Here is a 19,927-nt window from a genome sequence, read left to right as displayed (position 1 = left end):
GAACCTGCGTCCTCGGCTGAATCAGTTTGTAACTTCCACTGTTAGCTGGATTACAGGCGCACGCCACAACGCCTAGTTGTTAACATCATTAACATCCTTCTGGCACTTAAACTGACGCAATTACAGTTTACTGATGGTTAGACAATTTGCTACACTAGCGATCTTCCTCCAAGTAAATATAATTATTAGCTAAATTACTACTCTTGTTTAATTTGTTTCAAATTCAATGTTTCCAAAGTGACAAGCTATGACCATGAAAAACAAGTTTGCACACACAATCCAGCAAGGCGAGAGATTGTGATGAGGAAATAATGATTCACGCTGTCAGAATATGCAAACAAATATGACGCCCCCAAAAATATGTTTTTAATTTCGAATATAGTTTGTGGCTATTAACCTAGGCGGATGTTAATATGCGCACTTTGTGGTTTCAGGGGAATGGGGGGGGGGGGCATATTTCTCATTGATGCTTATTTAAGGGTTGCCGGCATGAGCATCTCACCATTCGTCGAATCTTTGCTGGTCTATCCTCCTCATCTTCGATTCTCTTCGGATTTCCCCCAGCCTGCTATCACACTTTTCATAGGTTTTCATCCATCTGACTTTTCAAAAGAGCAAGGTAACGTGATATTATATTGCTTTCTTCATGTGAAGCGCACTTTTCTTTTTGCGACATAATTATTAGTGAGGCAAAAGGTTGAAAATGAGATTAAGTCTGATTGAAGGTGAACAAAAATCTGGAATTTTGCACATTATATATTCATCTTCGTTTATAAAATGTAAAAACTACGTTGCCGTTCTTCATTGATCAAGTGGCAATTATTCTTCCTCTTATTTTTGTGATGGGGACATATCCATTCTTTCCAATATCCCAAGTAGCAAACGAGTAATCAGTACAGGAGACTATTGAATAGAGGAAACATATCTTTTGTTCAATTTCAAGTCAAATGTATTATAGAGTCGCATGAATTAAGAGTGTGAAACTAATTGTTTACCACATGCGAGCTTACGTTTCTACTGAAATCAAACCAAATTGGAAAGCACCTCAACAGTCGTAGGCCTATTTTAGAATTAGTGGAAAGTGTACAAAATATAACTCTAGTTGTGTATCACATGTTTTTCAGCTAGGTTGTGATCTGAATAATGCAGTACCACGCCTCTTCCAATTTTTTTTCTTCTCATCGCGCATTTTTTTCAAAACGAGAATAACAAAAAGGAAATCGCTTCCAACTCTGTTCATTCACTCAGCATTTATCTTCTGGTCACTCACTGCGGCAATTCATTATTGTATTTCTCACAAGTTTTTAAATAAGTTTGAAATACTTCATTGACTACGATCCTTGACAGTTTCACCCGATCGAATTCTCTCTAAGACGACTTTTCACCGAGGACAGTTACCTCGGACTATCCCCTTATAGGAAAAGTATCTCTGTCAAAAGCAATTTTGGTGACATTACTTTTACGATGGAGTAGTTGTCCGGGAATAATTGTCCTAGGGGCATTTGTCTAAGGATGTTTGTCCGGGAAATTTGGAGGGTAGCTTTCCTCATATATATAGGCTCCATGAAATAGTGCTAAATATCACTTAGAACATAACGCATTTCCTTGTCCTTGATTCTTAATTCTCCCGTCCAAATATATTTTTATTTACATTGTCCTCGAAACACCTTGCTTCTTGACCATACATTATACTTTATTTTAGTAGTACGGTTTTGTTACTGTTCTGTTAGTATGAATCTGAATTGTTTTTATGTAAATGTGGAACAAATAAAATTCGAACTTCAAATATGGTTGTTCCTCTGTAGGAACGGAAAACTTCATTGAAAAAGTGTAATGCAAGGTGCGTTGGACAAGTTGGAAAATTGTGAATGTTCGAAAGCTGATATCACTAAATCTCTAATTGGCGGATTGGTCGACTGTACTGGGCACAATAATATTCTCCAATTCGTTTTACGTTCTGAAATTGATTAAAATTATCACGTTACAATATAACATACTGCTTGGTGGTGAAATTTAGGAAAACTCTAATTGCAGCCATTTTGTTTGTGTAGGGGCAACTCAATATGCGGATAAGAAAGATGGTCTGTAATTGTACGCTATTTGTACCGGGTTACATGATCATGAAAGACTTCAAGGTGACATTTCTAGAAATTAGGCCTACACAAGTTCTGCAAAAATGGCTAAATTTCTAAGTGTTCATCCGAATTCGCTCACATTTTTACAAATCTCTTGCTGTAGTCCTTGCTGAAAAATAAGGATTTCTATTGCAATATGTGCATAATTGTGTGCAAAGACTTTAGATAACTGTATTAAATATTACATATAAAATCAAGCTCCGATTATGTAATTCATCACTGTAATAACTTATTTGTAACTCACTTGATCCAGGATTATTCAGTCTTTAGACTGATGTTCCTATCCATGGTTTCCTTTGGTTGGGGTTGTCATCATATTCATCTGGGGCTTCTTTCCACCAGTTCTCAAGTCTGGATTTGAAGCGATTGATAGTCCGCACATTTCAAAAGGTGACGAACAAGGCTATTGAGATTGTCTTAGGGTGATTTTTCAGGAGTCTTTGCGATAAGTTAGACCTCTTTGGTTATGTGAACAGATGATATTGGTTTGGTTGTTCGCATGTATATAATTTTGTATGTGTTTCTATTGTAATTTCATCTTTTTGTCTTGATTTTCTGTATTGCCAACTTTTGCTGGTGAATGGCATAATTTCACATTTGTGGACAAGAATAAATAGACCATCAATTTGAATGTACTGTATATTATTTTTTACCTCCATGCACATAACCCCAGATGGCGCTTTTCAGGTTTACGGTCGTTTTTCTGGCTTTAACGTGCCTTATGATGGACCAAATGATGGTGCATGGTAGAAGCGGTAAGTAAATTTGGCTAATAAGTCCATTTTTTTTACTGTCAGGAAGTTCACTCCGATTCAAAGATTATTTCTAAATAAACTAGTCCGTATATAGCCCCTGTCAAAAATTATGTCAATTAGGCACATCATTTCTTAGCATATATAGGGTTCCTACGCTCTGCATCCCGAGGTAACGAAGGCACTATATTGCCTCGGGTTCAGAAATAGAATTCCATGATCATTTCAACTGTTTATCTAGTCAACTGCCTGGACTGTTTCCGTGTCGCGAGTGAGCACTATATATATATATTTTTTGCTCCCGAAAATTTTATCGCGCCGGCCGAAAAGTCGCTCAGTTGGGGGGGGGGGGGGGGTAGTGAGCACATTTTTTTGGGGGGTCCTCGATAATTTAAAAATTTGCACCCCCCCCCCCGAAAAAAAAGGTAAAAATCACGTGTTTTTACATGATTTTTTTTTCAAGGGGGGGGGCCGGGACCCCCGCCCCCTCCCCCTGGATCCGCCACTGACTGCATGTGCTAACTACAAACTGGTCTATTGTATGTGGTTACAACTGCCCCATGGGTGTGTTACAATTGCCCCATGGATGTGTTACAATTGCCCCGTGTTGTGGGGGCAATTGCAATACTTGACTTCCGGGTTTGAAATGATCAAATATTAAACCTGTTTTACTTAACCCAAACCTATTCATAATTCAAGCCAAGATATGCATCTTTCATTTCATATGCCTTTAAGTAAGTATTAAACTTTTAACAAGTTGATATGTCAGACTTGGAAAAAAAATGTTACAATATTATTGTCCCCATTCTCCCCTACATCTATGTTACATGGATAGCAAACACAAATGATAGCAAACAATAAGCGTCTCACGTTATAGCTAATGAATACCTTTAGGAAAAAAAATACTTATACGTGTTGCTTTCTGATTAAAACTTTAGCCGGGGGCCGGGGACTGGTGTATGACGACGACGAGTTCACTGAACGTCAAGCAAGAAAGGCTGTCCTTGAGCGTAACAAGCGTTCTTCGTCTGGGTCGTCTGACTCGTCTGACGCATCTGACTCAGACAGTGTCGAGATGACAATGGCACCAACGACAACTGCACAGCCACCCGATGTTCCATGTAAGTAATGGCCGGTACACACAAGGAGTTATTTTCCGCGACTTATGATTGCGATGCGACTTATATGGCCTTTGAGGCGCCATGCCATGGTGATATCGTGACCAAACAAAATTAAAAACAAACAAAAAAAACTTTAATCAAATGTACAGAGCAAACAAGGAATTTCTGGCGTATGTGGTTGTTTCCTTCACAGCACTAATAAGCGCAGGTAATAAGGAAGTAGACATTTTGCCTAATGTGAAACAGAGCGATACTGAACTGGTGAAGTTCCTGGCCTGCCCCAGGCGCGGATCCAGGATTTCTTAGGGGAGGGGGCCCAACTTTTTTTTTTTTTTGCTCCCGAAAATTTGAAAAACGCGCCGGCCAAAAATTCGCTCAGTGGGGGGGGGGGGGGGGGGGGGGGGGGGGGGGGGGGGGGGGGGGGGGGGGGGGGGGGTGGGGGGGGGGGGGGGGTAGCACATTTTTTTTTTTTTTGATCCTCAAAAAAATTTCAATTTGCACCCCCCCCCCCCCTTGAGCGCCAGGGGGGGGGGGGCCCAACCCCCCAAAAGGTAAAAATCACGTGATTTTACATGATTTTTTTTCTCAAGGGGGGGGGGGGGGCCCCCCGGGCCCCCCGGGCCCCCCCCCCCCTGGATCCGCCACTGGCCTGCCCTACCGTACTGTTTTTGCACATCGCCATCTGATCGTCAATTGCCAACAGTGCGTCATACAGTGCGTCCCAGAAAAAATGAAACCGAGAATTATCGATGTTTTATCATAGCTTAATCACAATTATAATTAATAAATTACAAATATTTGTAAAGCTTAGATCCTCTTCCTCTTTCATTTGAAGCAACTCGTATGATGTATATTTCACGCATTAGCGATTGAAAGCGATTTGAAGAGAGGATACCAAAGGGTCATTTGGCGGGCAGTATCTGAATTTCACAGAGAAAAATCACATTTCTAGAAAGTTCATATTTTGCCCTTTCATATGACGCCTCAATCAGGTCTCTCCGTTCCCAGAGGATAGGGGGGGGGGGGTTAAAGTAATGCTTGCATTTCCATAATTTGATTAATCGAATTTGTTTTCACTGGCTGCCTGCCGTAGCAGCAAACAGAGTTGACGAAAGCGAAAGACTTAACTCCAGTTTGTTGTCGATCAGCCATGCAAAAACAACTTTGTTATTCCTGGCTCATTTTTCCTGATTGAGGTGTCATATGAAAGGGCAGAAAATGAACTTTTTAAAAATGTGATTTTCTTTGTAAAATTTAAACACCGCCCGCCAAATGACTTTTTGGTAACCTCTACTTAAATTGCTTTTAATCACTCATGCGTGAAATATGGATCATATGAGTTGCATCAAATGAAAGAGGACGATCTAAGCTTTACAAATACGTATCATTTATTAATTGTAATTTTTATTAAGCATAGAAGAGGACTCCATGCTAAATCCAAAAGAGTAGCTAGATAAGCAGCGAGTTACTGAAGAAAACAAGGAATGGCGCGTAAGCGTGTCACGCTTCACTATATCTGTATCTTATAACACACACCAATATACATGTATAGTAATTACGCCAAGCTACCTTTTATTCACCTTTACTTGCCATTAAAGAAACTTATCTTAAAACTATCTGCTGCAGCAAGATGGGTTCATGAAAGTATGTACAAAATTTCAGATAAAAGACTAAGTGCTTTCTGTCTATGAGTCAAAATTAAAGCCCTCATTTTATAAACAACAAATGGGGTGAATAAGACAATAACATAACATTCAAGACTGAAAGAATAGTGACTGCAAATTGCTAATAATGATTATTTTGCCATCATGCTTAAAGTTTAAAATTATGATCTTTTACAACATTTATTACAAGGGATACTTTCACCTTGAAAAAATAAGAAGAAGAAGAAGAAAGAAAACTTCTTTTTTTCCAGCAAGTCTTTATGGCAATTTGCCCAACAGTAAATTATAAACTCAGAATCAAAGAGGTGTAGAATAACAAAATGTTAATTGTGTTTCAATTCATAAACATGTAAATTATTTTATACTTTTTTTTTACCCCCCCCCCCCTCTCTCTCTCTCTCTCTCTCTCTCTCTCTCTTTCTCTCTCTCTTTCTCTCTCCCTCTCTCCCTCTCTCCCTCTATCGCTGCATGCACCTATGTAGCTGTAACACTTGCATGTGAAAATGCTGTCAATCCTGTTATTACGTGTCCAGCTGGCCAAGAAATACTTATCGTCGGAGTTACGTATGGCCGTCTAGATACGACCACTTGTACTGATGGTATCGACCCCAGTCTAACAAGCTCGACCACCTGTTTATCAACGGAAGCCACCGATATCGTCGAAACCCTGTGTAACGGCATGGTAACTTGTACGGTTCCTACAGGCGATGGGCCATCACCTAATGGCTTAGGCAATGATCCAAGTGACGGAAGTTGTGCTGGCGTATTCAAGTACGTCGAAGTACTCAGCACTTGTACAACATAGCGCATATCACAATATGTCTATATGCGCTGTAAGAAAGAGTAAGAAGGAAAGGTGGATAGAATTACATAAGAAGAGTGAGATGTGCTCAACATACTGCCTCTCGTTAACATTGGAAAGTATTTTTGAAAAGAAATGTTTTAAGACGCGCCTAAAAGTTGTCAACAGTATCACAGTTTTCTTAGATTTTCCGGTAAGAGCGAGACCCGTAGAATTTAGAATTTATTTGTGGAATGGTGAGGAGAGACTTTTGGGAAGATCTGAGGGTTCTGTTTGGAACAAATAGGTTAAGTAATTCCGATAAATAAGAAGGACTTAATCCTTTCAGGCACTTAAAGGTTAAAACAGTTCTTGTACTCAATTCTAGCGGGGACAAGTAACCAGTGTAGTTTTTTTTCAGAATAGGGGAGATTATGTTCACTTGAACAAGATCTCGTAACAAGCCGTGCGGCAGAATTTTGGATTCTTGGATTCGATTCAGTTGCTTTTCAGGTAGATTGTAGAGAAGAGCATTACAGTTATTGATATGACACATTATAAGAATATGAACTAGTCGTTCTGTCAGTTTCTCAGCTAAGTAACACCTAATTTGTCCTATTTTATATAAAGAGAAGGAGACTGCACGGCAAACCTTACTTACTTGATCAGTCAGTAATAAATGTTTGCCAAATATAACACCTACATTTCGAACGATTTCTGACGGTTGTAAAACATGGCCTTCCAGCAATATTGCAGGGCATTCAGTTTGGCGAAATCGTGAGGAAACATGAATTACTTGTGTTTTCTTTTCATTCAAGAACAAGGAATTATTGTAAGACCATGTTTTAACATTATTAAGATTTTGTTTTAAAACGTTTTAGACATTTTGGTTTTAAAGCTTATGTTCACTAGTTTGGCCAAGAGGGATTAGACCGCACAGCGAGATCACTGACAAGTGGCTATCTCATCAACTCAGCTCTCAACTAACATAAGAAATAGTGGATCATGGGGGACCAACAGGCACCGATTGGGGAACTTTTCTATAAAGAGGGAGCGAATAGCTACAAGTAGGACAGTGAGGATTTAATACTGAAAGTTCATTAAAATGAAGAAAAAAATTATTTAAATTGTTGATACTGTATTTAAATAATATAGTTTGAAGAAGAAAAAACCTCCCAAATAGTTATCCCAAATAGTACTTTTCAGAGCAACCTTAAAATGGTTGAATATTTCTGGTCACTTCAAGAGCTCTCAACCAATAAAAAAACAATAAATTTCCTCTTCCCACTCAGTTTTCTGTCCTATTACAATCATGGAAGATAGTTTAATAGAGGGATGCTCATACTTTTTGCAACATACGAACATAATTATGAACTGTGATATAATTGTAGTAAGCGGGTAAGCATTCACACGATTAATGTCTATTTACATGACTTTGTACATTGTATGTGCACTGTATATTATTAGAATTAGTTGTAAAATCATCGTTACAATAGAAAGCAAAACACAATGTCTGTTAATGTACTTTCTTAAACTCTCAGATAACTTAAGTCAAGAGATGAGGAAGGAAAGGCGAGGGAATGTAGGGAGAAAAGCAGATGGAGGGGCTAAAAGTGGAATGCTTTGATAACTTATTTAAAGTTTAGTTGTTAAATTTAGTTTGTCTCCTGTAATCAAAGTAAAGCTATGTGTCATCAAGATTAACATATATTTGTAAAGTTCACGGTTCATAGACAAATTGTTTAATTCATTAAATAGATCATCGTAGAAAAATAATGATTTGATTGCACTTATTTGTCTCGATGATGAAATCCGTTTTTCAACATTACGCTATGAATGATAACACAACTAATCGTTCTCCCCCATCCCTCTCTCTCTCTCTCTCTCTCTCTCTCCTCTCTCTATATATATATATTATCATACTTATTGTCTGACAATGTTTATCAATATTTTCCTCCTTATCAACGTACATTTTTTTCTTGGAAAATAAAGGAAAGGGGGAAGAGAAGGCCGCGAGAGAAAGAGAGAGAGAGAGAGAGGGGGGGGGGGGGAGAAAGAAGGTGTGAGAGAGAGAAGGAGGGAAATAGGGATGCACTTATTTGTCTTGATGGTGAAATCCGTTTTTTGAACATTACGCTTAAATGATTTATCAATGTTTTTTGTGACGTTTGTTACGTGACACAGCATGTTTGAAAGATGACACATTAATCATCCCCTCTTCTCTTCCCCCTCTCTCCACCTCTCTCCACCTCTCTCTCTCTCTCTCTCTCTCTCTCTCTCTCTCTCTCTATGTATTATCGTACTTATTGCCTGAAAATGTTTATCAATATCTTCCTCCTTATCAATGTACATTTTTTTTCTTGGAAAAAAAGGAAAGGGGGAAAGAGAAGGCCGCGAGAGAGAGAGAGAGAGAGAGGGAGGGAGAGAGAGATAGAGAGAGAGAGAGGGACAGAGAGAGAGAGAGAGAGAGAAGGGAGAAAGAGAGAGAGAAGGAGGGAGAGAGGAAGAGAGAGAGAGAGAGAGAGGGTAAAATATGGAATTCACACAAGTATAATATCTAGAGATTGGAAAGCTGTGTATATCGGATTGACGACAGAAGTAGGGGAGGGTAGAGTAGGTCTATTAAACAGGGAGACACAATGTTTTCAGTTATACTCATATTGGACCTTCAACAAAATAATGTGAATACCAGAACAAATATGCAACGAGCATTTGATTATTAAAAGGATAGTTGAGTTTTGTTGCAGAGGGCGCTACCCAAAATATATTTTTTGGTGAGATAATGAAAAAATGAGTGTCCAATCTGAAACAACATAAAATTTAAATGACAAAATCATCTGTGTTTGATCGGAATCGGTTTAGGGACGGCTGAAATATCCATAAATACAACAATTTTAATATTTGTGGGTTCTCACTAACATTTGATAATTTTGAACCGGCCGTTGAAATCAAGATAGCACCTTATACGTTTTGAGGGGCCCAAGCCCCCCCCCCCCCCCCCCACCCCAATAAAATTAAACCATGACTTATTTCTATTCCATACAAGTGATGTATAAATGTTCGTGATATCACGTGATTTTCAACAAAATGCGCGCTTCTCCATTTCTGTTGCGACACATTCCCAATAGCTAGGAAGAGCATATGTTTTTTTTATAGTCTCTAATGGGCCTAATAGTGGCCACTCACAGAAACACTAGTAAAAAAAAATTCCTTTCCAGAACCTACTGCGACAAGTACTGTCGGGAGAACGTTCCATACGTACAGCATGTAACACTCCAGTAAATTCAGACAAAGTTTTCACGCTTCGCGCGGGAGGGGGGGGGGGGGGTAACTGAATTCAGACAAGGACACGATACAACGAATCGTCTTCTTTCTCTAATAATTCAATGAAACGTGAAAGCTTCCGTGCTTCGCGCGGGATGCGCGTTTCCGTTTTACACCCTGCCCTAGGCTTTTCTCCAATAAAATTTTACAAACCGACTGGTATTCGGAGTCTAGTCGTCCACATCTTGCCTCGGCGCTCTGCACACCACCAGAACTCTGAAAACGTCACGTAGCGCTAGCTAACTCTCTATACTAACTAGTTGATCTTCCTAGTCGTATCATTTATTTTTATCCATTAATACGCAATACTCTAAGAGCGTGAGGATGCGTGATCAGCTCGCAAAATTTAGCCCAGCGATAACAAAACAATAATATATCGGGAAAACCGTCTTGAACAAGAAGACCCTCGCATCCCCAATTGAAATTGTACATAAGCTTTGGCTTCGCTATTCTTGACGTCGATATAAACAAACTTCGACTTCGGATACAGCATGTTTCGTGTAATTTCTTGCCGAAAAGCCTAGGGCAGGGTGTAAAACGGAAACGCGCGCGCGGGATAGGCGAAAATGAATTGAGATAAGGATTAAGGTTAATAATTTATTGAAACGTCAAACTTCCGCGCTTTACGCGGGAGGGGGAAACTGAATTCCGACAAGGACACGATACAACGAATCGTCTTCTTTCTCTCATAATAAAATGAAACGTCGTAGCTTCTGCGCTTCACGCAGGAGGGGGGAACAAGAATTAAGAGTCGAGAACGGTACAACGGATCGTCTTTTTTTCTCTAATAATTTAATGAAGTATCAAAGCTTCCGCGCTTCGCGCGGGTGGGGAAAAACTGAAAAATAACTTAGTTCCTGGTTTCGCGCCTTCTTCCTTGTGATACAAGTTCTTTGATTATATTTATGTTCCTACTTTGTAATTGTATAAATTGTATTGTTTGGAAGAAAATAAACGTGAATAAAATAATGTAAATATATTTGAATTGAATTGAATTGAATTAATATATTTGTCGGTAATCGGTGTTCTCTACACCCCCCCCCCTCCCCCCACTGAAAAATGTCTGGCGATGCCCCTGATAACAACACAGTTTTTACACTCGAGATAATTTTAGCAAGTACTACTGTGAAGTACCGGACCACCGGCTTTGTGCATTGTGCAGCAACGAAGCATATACAACGTCTCACGACGTGACAGATCACCTTTCTCTAAGTTCTAACCAACTTATGCCTCGTTTTTTTTTTCTCCAGGAAGTGCCAGTGAACATTAATGCACCAAATGTGGTTCTTAAATTGCAAAAGATCCCTACTCTTGGAGGGGTGGGAGAAAGCAATTTTACGTCATATTACTCCAGGAAGTGCCTGAAATGCATCTAATGTGTTTCTAAAATTGCAAATGCTTCCTACTTAAGGAGGGGGGGGGGGTCAGAACCTCCTCCCAGACCAACCCCCGCTTGGTCGATTTGCTCCCTCGCGAGGCCTCGCCGCTAAAGCCTCGCTCTGTCGCTTCATCGTTTTACACATATTTCACCCCATGCCATTTTGTGCCCCCCCCCCCCCGGTAAGAAATTTCTGGATCCGCCACTGATGCCCATACCCATTGTCTTCAGGGGCTCCGCCCCTTGACCTCCGCCGGGGCTTCGCCCCTAGACCCCACTTTGAAAAACGTTCAGCGGGGCCTGCATTTAAGAGTGGGGTGATGCGGATTTTTTTTTTTTGTCAGCCTCTCCCCCCCCCCCCCCCCCCCCCCAACGTTTTTGCTCATTACGCCATACGGGATATCTTCAAAATGTAGTATAGATTTTAAATGATTTCTCCTTTTTGGGGGACCAATTCACCAACTTGAAATTGACGTAGATTTAGCACTCTCAGCCTTTAAGCATTCATAACTGCCCTTTCAAAATGTCATCTGCTTGTTTCTCGGGCCTCTCGAATTCAGCTTGTGACAAAGCTTAAGATTGCCCTCTAGACGCATGAAGTATCATTTCGATTTCGTTATGTGCTAAAAAGCGAGTTATGCCTATGAAGACAATAACATTATATGACTGATGTCCCATTTGCAGCCAAATTCCTGTCTTAAAGATACTATGTCCCTTTTGCAGCCAACATCAAATTATGTAGAACTTTGCAGGAATGATGAATATGTCACATAATGTCCCATCTGTGAAATTTAAATGTTAGCAGGGTACTATTTTTCAAATTATGCAAGCAAACCCGCTTATTTTCTAGATTTTACTGTCATATACTATTGAGTGACTGATTGACTTCTTATTTTTCTTTGGTAATAACATACATAAAATGAGCTGTAAAGGGTCCATGAGCATTTTTTTTACTACATCAATAACCCACTTTTTGAAATGGCCAAAATTAAACTGATTGAATCTTTGCGCAGCAAAACACGTACGACCATTCCGTACAAGGGTCTCAGAAAATCAGACTATTTACTAAATGGATTGCAATCACTAAAGTAGATTCGACAACTAACGGTTGTTTTTTTCCCACAAAAAGACATTTTCAAGTCCTTTAATTTAATTTAGTATTGTCTTTCACGATTTCTTTTTTCTTGTTGTTTACATTTCATATTCTGTTCGTGATGTTAAAGATAAACTTTAGTACTGGTAATGCGATTGCATTGTGAAAGAAAAGGTGTGGAAAGAGAAACAGTTGATCATGTAGCATGAAGTATTGGTGTGCACTGCAAGGTTCTGGAGTCATCAAAATCATAATAAATTTGGCCGAGTCTTGGTAAAGTAACAAGCACTGTACACAGAAAGCTATATATGGGACAACACACATGGTGTCGGGGCTAGTACTACCTTGATTTCCTTGTCTTTCTATGCTCATTACTCAGCCAATATACACTTTCTTCCGAAATTGTTTGGCACATGTCACTTATTTGTAATCTTGAACATTCAGTGTAAGTTTCGTTTGATTCTGTGAGAATTAATTTTCTTTTTTTTTTACCAGAAGTTTATCTTTATTATTCGTTTGTATGTGGATGTCTGGGTGTTTATTTTAGTTTTGGGTTAATGTGTTTCACAATGCACATCAGAGGAAAAAGAAAGAAATTGAGATAGAAATGAAAGACAATTTAAAAGAGATAGAGAGGCTATGTAAAAGTTTTGGTTTTACTTTAAATGAACAAAAAAAAATCACACTCTAAAGGTATAAAAGGTATACCCCCCCTCCCAATCTGGTCAAACTGCCCCTCAAAATTTGACCATCTAGTAGCGTTTTAAACCAGGGTGCCGCTGGAGAATTTTGATTATGTTAACATATCAATTCTAGAATAGCGTCAACTAATTAAAAATCAGAAACCACAAGTTGCCCAAACATTTATCCCTTTGTGTATTTTTTATGAGGAAGTACATTTCAGGGATAGTATAGTACCTTTTTCCACGCGCGCTTCGCTTGCTCGCACAATTTGGAAGCGAGTAGTGTCAGGCAGCGAGTAGTGTCAGGCAGCGAGGTCCATTAATATTCCCAAAATGATTATGACGATATTCTGATACCTCGCTATCCGAATATTGTCATAATTCCCATAGCATGGGGCCTGAACATAACCAAAAGTTATCTCGTAATGAAATTTATACCACAACAATGTTGCAACGACTACGAGATGACCGAATTTGTAAATTTGATCTAGTATATAATTTATTCATGAATAAATACCAAACAGTTTGTCCACATCAAACGCGCCTCTGTTTTGGGATCGCGCACTTCGCCTGCTCGCAATATACTTTTGTTTGTCCCCCCCCCCCCCCCCATTTAAACAAAAAACAAAAACGTATGTATCGATATTTGTCCAAAAGTCAGTTGATGGGTGAGTTCTGACTTCCAAACTGAATATAGAAATGTGCGCTGATATCAGAAAAAACAATCTCATTGAATAATTTTACACAGTTCGGACCACTTTGGTAATTTTGATCGGGGGACTGGCGGTTTGCAAGTTCTACGAAGGAGTGGTTCTACTGATTGAAAATACTGCCTTCACGAGCTGAAAAGTTTGGCCTGTCGCGGCTTGCCGGTGGGGGCTCTGTAAAGGGAAACAATGCATTTTCTATATTAAAAAATCCCATTCTTTTTTCTTCTCCCAAATTGAAAAATTGTATCCCAATTTGTATACTTGATTGAATATGTACTATATTAGTTAGGATACTTAATATGATAATATATTTGAAATATGTTTGTGTTTATAATGTATGAGACAATGTACTTTGTTTATACTGTAAGCACAATCATGTTCCTCTCTATCATTTTGTACATGAAACTTCTGAATAAAGGATAATAAAGCTTTTAATTTTTTGAATAGCGACGAAACTTCAAGATGTTTGTCATGCAGGCAGCAGGCCCATACTCTTTTGAATGATTCATTAAAAAAAAAAATTGCCTACAAAAGTCGTTCTACAGATGCAGTTTTAGTAACCACCTGGATCTCCAGTCTGTCCGTATATACCAAAGACGTTCAAAATTACAGACTTTACAATCTTATATAGCACTAGCAGTGTCATGCGGCTATGTAGCATCTACCTCTTCTCCCCCTGTTAAACCATTGTAGTAGCAGGCACGTAGCCAGAGTTTGATGTGTTGTTGTTGTTGTTGTTGTTGTTGTTGTTGTTGTTGTGTTTTTTTAGGGGGGGGACATACAATCATGTAATCGATCGAGGTGAAAAAAGGGGTCTAAAAAAAGTTCGCGAAAGCTCAGACGTTTCATTAAATTATTAGGAAAAGAAGACGAATTGTTGTACAGTTCTCGACTCTTAATCCTTGTCTGAATTCAGTTTCCCCATCCCGCGCAAAGCGCGGAAGTTTTGACGTTTCATTAAATTATTAGAAAAAGAAGACGATTCGTTGTACCGTTTTCGACTCTTAAGAAGCCCTTATTGTCTGAATTTAGTTTCCCCCTCTCGCGCGAAGCGCGGAAACTTCCACGTTTACTTAAATATTAGAGAAAGGAAGACGATTCTTGGTATCGTTCTCGACTCTTAATCCTTGTCTGATTTCAGTTTTCCTACTACCGCGCGAAGCGCAGAAGTTTTGATGTTTCATATAATTATAAACAGAAAGAAGACGATTCGTTGTACCATTTTCGGCCTTAATAAGCCCTAATTGTCAGTTTCCCCCCTCTCGCGCGAAGCGCGGATGCTTTGGCATCTCATCAAAATATTAGAGAAAGGAAGACGATTCGTTGTACCCTTGTTGACTCTTAATCCTTGTTTGAATTTAGTTTCCCCGAAACTGTAAACCTCTGATTTCTTTAGCTGATATTATAAGAAAGTGAATCTTTGAGAAAATACAACTATTGTAGTGTCGTAGTCACTCTCGAAGTCGTCACAGCGGATAAAAAAGTCATAGTCCATAGGGAACAAAAACTGGTCGGCCGCCCGGTATAATATGCATCTCACCGACTTTAAACTTCTGCGTTAGTACACGAGGATCGAGCGCGAATACCGACACAGCTCACCTGTCACAGCAACATATTTATTCGTGTCTTTCTTGCTCTCTCGACGAGACGACTCCACCCAACAACAATCCCAATCCTCCTCTCTCAGGCTCTTACCTCCCCCTCTCCCCTTTTCTCTCCTCTATTTCATCCCCGTATCTTTTGTTTCCCTTTTGATCTTTTTCCCCCTTTTCTTTCTTTTCTTTCTTTTCTTTCTTTTCCTTTCTTTCCTCTCCTCCCTCTTTCTTTCCTCTCTCTTTCCTTTTCTTTTTTTCTTTTCCTTTCCCTCTCTTTTTTCCCTCCTCCTTTTCTCTTTTTTCCCGACGGCAGCGCAATTTTACCGACAATATCCTGAAAGGTGGGGGGCGGTGTCGCACCCCACCCCCCCCCCCCCCCTTTGGATACGCTCCTGGGTCCATGGTTACACTCACCCCAATCCCCCTTTTCCAATATGCATTCGGACCATCGATCATTATTATTACAAAATACGATTATTTATTTCATATTATTGTTTTTATTATTATTATTGTTACCATTATTATTATGATTAGACCTACATGTATTATCATTATCATTATTATTATTAGTATTAATATTATCATCATTATTATTATCATTATCATTATTAATATTATCATCATATTTTGTAGTTCTCGGGGGGGGGGGGGGGGAACCGGAAGCAACCATTGTTGTTGTTGTTGTGTTTTGAGTTATTGGCGATTAGTCAGTGATTTGACTATTGTCGCCAAATTACTTTACGGCACGTGTTATATCTCTCAATTTTGGATTTTAAAAAAATATATTTATTTCGTTTTATATTTATCTATCTTTTAAGATAGTATCGTAAAATAATATCGTAAGCAAAACATTCATGGGCTTTGTTAGTGTTTCTTAACAGTACGTGCAGATTATTTGTTATATCACATACACACCATACATAAATATGTATATAAGATAGCACCTACACAAGCTTCTATATTCAGTAATCTTATCATACCTTTTATCATTGTTGTTACTTTTTCTTATTTTATTTTCTTAATACATTATGTTATTATATTTTTAATGTACTGAGTGTAATTTAACATATTTTTAATATCGTATTATGTTTTACTGTTCTTATTTCATTTTCTTATTACATTATGATTGTTATTATATTTTTAATGTACTGAGTGTAATTTAGCATATTATAATATTGTATAATGTTTTACTATTCTTATTTTATTTTCTTATTACATTATGTTATTATATTTTTAATGCACTGAGTGTAATTTAACATATTTATAATATTGTATTATGTTTTACTGTTCTTATTTTATTTTCTTATTACATTATGTTATTATATTTTTAATGTACTGAGTGTAATTTAGCATATTTATAATATTGTATTATATTTTACTGTTCATCAAGGGAGGTATTACTTCCTGATAGGGAACCGTTTCGTTCTGAGAAAGAACCGTACAATAGCTTTTTGTATACTGGACTCACTCTTTTTTAAGTATTCCATAATTTTTTCAGGTTGGGATTCGTTAATTTCTGTTAAAAACATAGCCCTTACTATAATATAGTTAGGGCAATGTACTAAAAAATGTTTTACAGTCTCTATTTCACTGGGGCATCTATTACAGAAACCAATAGCATGAATTCCCAATCTGAGGAGATCCTGGTTAAGTCCAAGGACTCCAAAGCGGAGTCGATGAATTATTGTTGAATGTTGTCTCTCTAATGAACATATATATGGTTTATTAACATCTTTTTGATATGTTTTCAAATACGAGTTGGTTTTGTTCCACCTTTCTTGCCAAAGGAGTTTGGAACTTGTAGTAATTAAGCTTTTCATTTCTGACATATTTAGATTATTATTGACTTCTATTTTCTTTACTAATGCGGCCTTTGCGTGGAAATCCGCCATCTCGTTCCCTTTTATTCCACAATGTCCAGGTATCCACTCTACATATATATCAACTCCTTTATTCTTTAAGTGAGTAGTCATGGTGAGAATTTCCAGAATAAAAGATTCGTCCTTCTGTTGTTGTAATGCAATAAGTGCACTCAGTGAATCACTAAAAATAATAACCCCCACATAAATGTCTAATTCATCTAAAAAAAAGATATATTTGTCTTATTGGAGACACCGTACTATCAGAAATAGCGTACCTTGTTGCCCAGTGATGAAGAAAATCCATTTTGCTACACAGTTTGTAAGTTAAATTAACGTTATCAGTTATCAGTTATTTCTGAGGCCTGCTTGTATAAATTATCGACTGTGAATTACGTGAACAATTAAAGAGCTTGACCGACAATAAAAGTATGCTTTGGACGTGAAAATACTATGGCTGTGACTGCTGAACAAATATAGTCTAATTGACAGTTGAGTGTTGTTACACTGCACGAATACGCGAATGGCAGCTCATCGCTCACACTGCACTACCACTACGTCGATCGGAGGCCGCGGCCGAGGAGCTAGCTAGAGCTACATCATAGGAGGGAGACTCCGCCGAACTTGCACGTCCTTCGCTGCGCGCTGACCCGGCCCGAACAAGACTGCCTGTAAGTCAAAACTCCACCTCCAGTCAAAACTCTTCTTCAGAGTATTTAGCAGGAAAAGAATCCAAGAAAGTCTTAATCTTATCTCTAGATGGCTGGATTCGGCATCAAGTAGGCCTACTGTCGCTAAATATAACTCAGTAATTTCAAGAGGAAGAGAAGTTATTTTGAGATTACGATGAACAGCTACATGTATGTCTATGATGAGTATGACTGAGTCAGTTGGGCGGACTCGGTCCGTATGAAGTATGATGCTTTGCCTTTGGCATTTGACTCTGTTGAATTTAAATGTTCACTGAATAACAAACGGCTTAATGTTAGATCCTGTTACTTGGTGCTACAGTCTCAGTTTTACTTTTGGATGATATTATAGTGGACTGCATTTTGGTGGGCTAATAAGTAATATTGCTTGAAGCTAATGTTAGCCATTGGAGTCATTTAGTTCAATTAAGGAATGCTGGATAAACCACTAACGTCCTAACATTAGACAGATACAACAAGATCTAGTCTACCGCATTTACATCTTGCCAGAGTCTGAACTTCTGCAGTGCATTCAAACAATGGCTGACGAACTTGAATATCATGTTACTTTCCCTACTAAGTTTTCAACCTGTACAAGGGCTCAGAGACGAAGTGCAGGAGCTGAAGCTGCAGCCGCTACAGGAGATGTGGAATCGATTGAAAGAAGTAGTCCAGACAAAGAACCAGTCATCTTCCTCCTAGGATGGTGTGGTGCCGATGATAAAGACCTTGCCAAATACAGCGCAATTTACCAGTCAGAGGGCTTTGTCACCATCCGGTACGTTCTTCCTGGGGAATACTTGTTTGAGGGAAAGCTTGGAGGAGTGAATTTCATTGCTGTTAAGGTCCTGGAAGCGTTCTTCGATTTGGGCCTGGAGGAAAATCCAATCTTCTTCCACTTGTTCAGCAACGGTGGGGGATACATCTACCGCGCGATTTCAGAGCTGCTGAATGGGCGTGATCCCGGAGTGTTTGCGGCTCTGAAGATTTGTGGCGTGATCTGGGACAGCGCTCCCTGCCGGCCCACCTTCTGGTCAGAATTGCAGGCCTATTGTCTCTTCTCGTCTGACAGGCAATCTCAGCCCTGGTATATGTCCTACCTCAAGATTGCACCGTCTTGGCTGTGGCTCATGTTCAAGCATACTGTCTTTCCAAACTTCTGGGAAGCCACCAGCCTCATGAATTCCTACATACCAGCCATCGCCAATGACAAGATGCCCTGCCCACAGCTCTTCATCTACTCTAAAGCGGATTGCATCACATGGTACAAGGACATTCAGGACATCATCACAAAGCGGAGGAAGCAAGGCTGTGACATCACTGAGGCATTTTGGGAGGACACTGATCATTTAGAGCATCTTGCTAAACACCATGATGAATATGTAGATGCGTGTTTGGATCTTGTTTTAAGGGGTATTGATTGTTTTGAAAGTGATGTCTAAAATTTGGGGTTTTAATGGCTTTGTTTTCCCTTTGTGTGCTCTTACATTTTTGCTTACATGTTGTACATCAATCTATACCGGTACATGTACATACATGCCAACTTTTCAGATTAAAGAGGAACATTCCTCTTTTGGGGAGAAGATAATTATCATTTTAATGCAGGTGTTCCTCTTCCTGTACAAATTTGTCTGTAGTATTGAATAGGAGATTTAGGATTGTTCCTCTTTTTTTTTTGAAAATAGCATAATTTGTACAGATTTCTGATTTTCAAATGTTGGCATGTATGCATGTACATACTTTAGTTTCTATTGTGAATATGTACAGCTGTACAACAGTATTCTTTATTTTCGCCCAATTAAAATACATCTCTTAAATATTTATTACATTTTGGAAATTGTGATTTAAACTAAAAGGTACTAGAGACTATTCAGTAAATTGTAAAATGTTCAGATGTTAAATGTACATGTGTACATGTACATGGTAGATACTACAATAATTTCATTATTATCTATAAAAGGCTTCCAAGTGGTTTTCAATAAATCAGTGTATTCAATATCTTTAGCGCAGTACTCGCCTACCCGGATGACTGACCAATATTGTTTTCGTATTGCTCAGTCATCTGGGAACGTAAACTATTGATATAATCACGCACAAAAAAGCCATATTTACTGAGGTAAGTCAAATTTTGTTATTTTGCTAG

General features: G+C 38.7%; 2 protein-coding genes across 2 annotated transcripts; both read left to right on the top strand.

Moving 5' to 3' along the window:
• Positions 1-590: 590 nt before the first annotated feature.
• Positions 591-7,315, top strand: LOC100891216. Its single transcript, XM_003726493.3, has 4 exons — positions 591-619; positions 2,809-2,890; positions 3,826-4,008; positions 6,155-7,315. The coding sequence occupies exons 2-4, from the start codon at positions 2,809-2,811 to the stop codon at positions 6,475-6,477; spliced, it is 588 nt and encodes a 195-aa protein (XP_003726541.2). The 5' UTR covers positions 591-619; the 3' UTR covers positions 6,478-7,315.
• Positions 7,316-17,357: 10,042 nt separating this feature from the next.
• On the top strand, positions 17,358-19,396 carry LOC580298 (transmembrane protein 53). Its single transcript, XM_011681116.2, has one exon. The coding sequence runs from the start codon at positions 18,324-18,326 to the stop codon at positions 19,224-19,226; it is 903 nt and encodes a 300-aa protein (XP_011679418.1). The 5' UTR covers positions 17,358-18,323; the 3' UTR covers positions 19,227-19,396.
• The last annotated feature ends 531 nt before the right edge of the window (positions 19,397-19,927 follow it).

This window comes from Strongylocentrotus purpuratus, unplaced genomic scaffold (genome assembly GCF_000002235.5).
Source record: "Strongylocentrotus purpuratus isolate Spur 01 unplaced genomic scaffold, Spur_5.0 spur5_scaffold_3, whole genome shotgun sequence".
NCBI lineage: Eukaryota > Metazoa > Echinodermata > Echinoidea > Camarodonta > Strongylocentrotidae > Strongylocentrotus > Strongylocentrotus purpuratus.
This window is presented reverse-complemented; position numbering and strand designations above follow the sequence as displayed.

What these genes read in the sequence shown, in the direction of transcription:
- LOC100891216 (XM_003726493.3), top strand. Translation starts at nt 2,809, where the DNA reads ATGGCGCTTTTCAGGTTTACGGTCGTTTTTCTGGCTTTAACGTGCCTT. An exon ending in GATGGTGCATGGTAGAAGCG is followed by an intron (nt 2,891 to 3,825) that starts GTAAGTAAATTT and finishes TTAAAACTTTAG; the next exon opens with CCGGGGGCCGGGGACTGGTG. An exon ending in ACAGCCACCCGATGTTCCAT is followed by an intron (nt 4,009 to 6,154) that starts GTAAGTAATGGC and finishes GCACCTATGTAG; the next exon opens with CTGTAACACTTGCATGTGAA.
- LOC580298 (XM_011681116.2), top strand. Translation starts at nt 18,324, where the DNA reads ATGGCTGACGAACTTGAATATCATGTTACTTTCCCTACTAAGTTTTCA.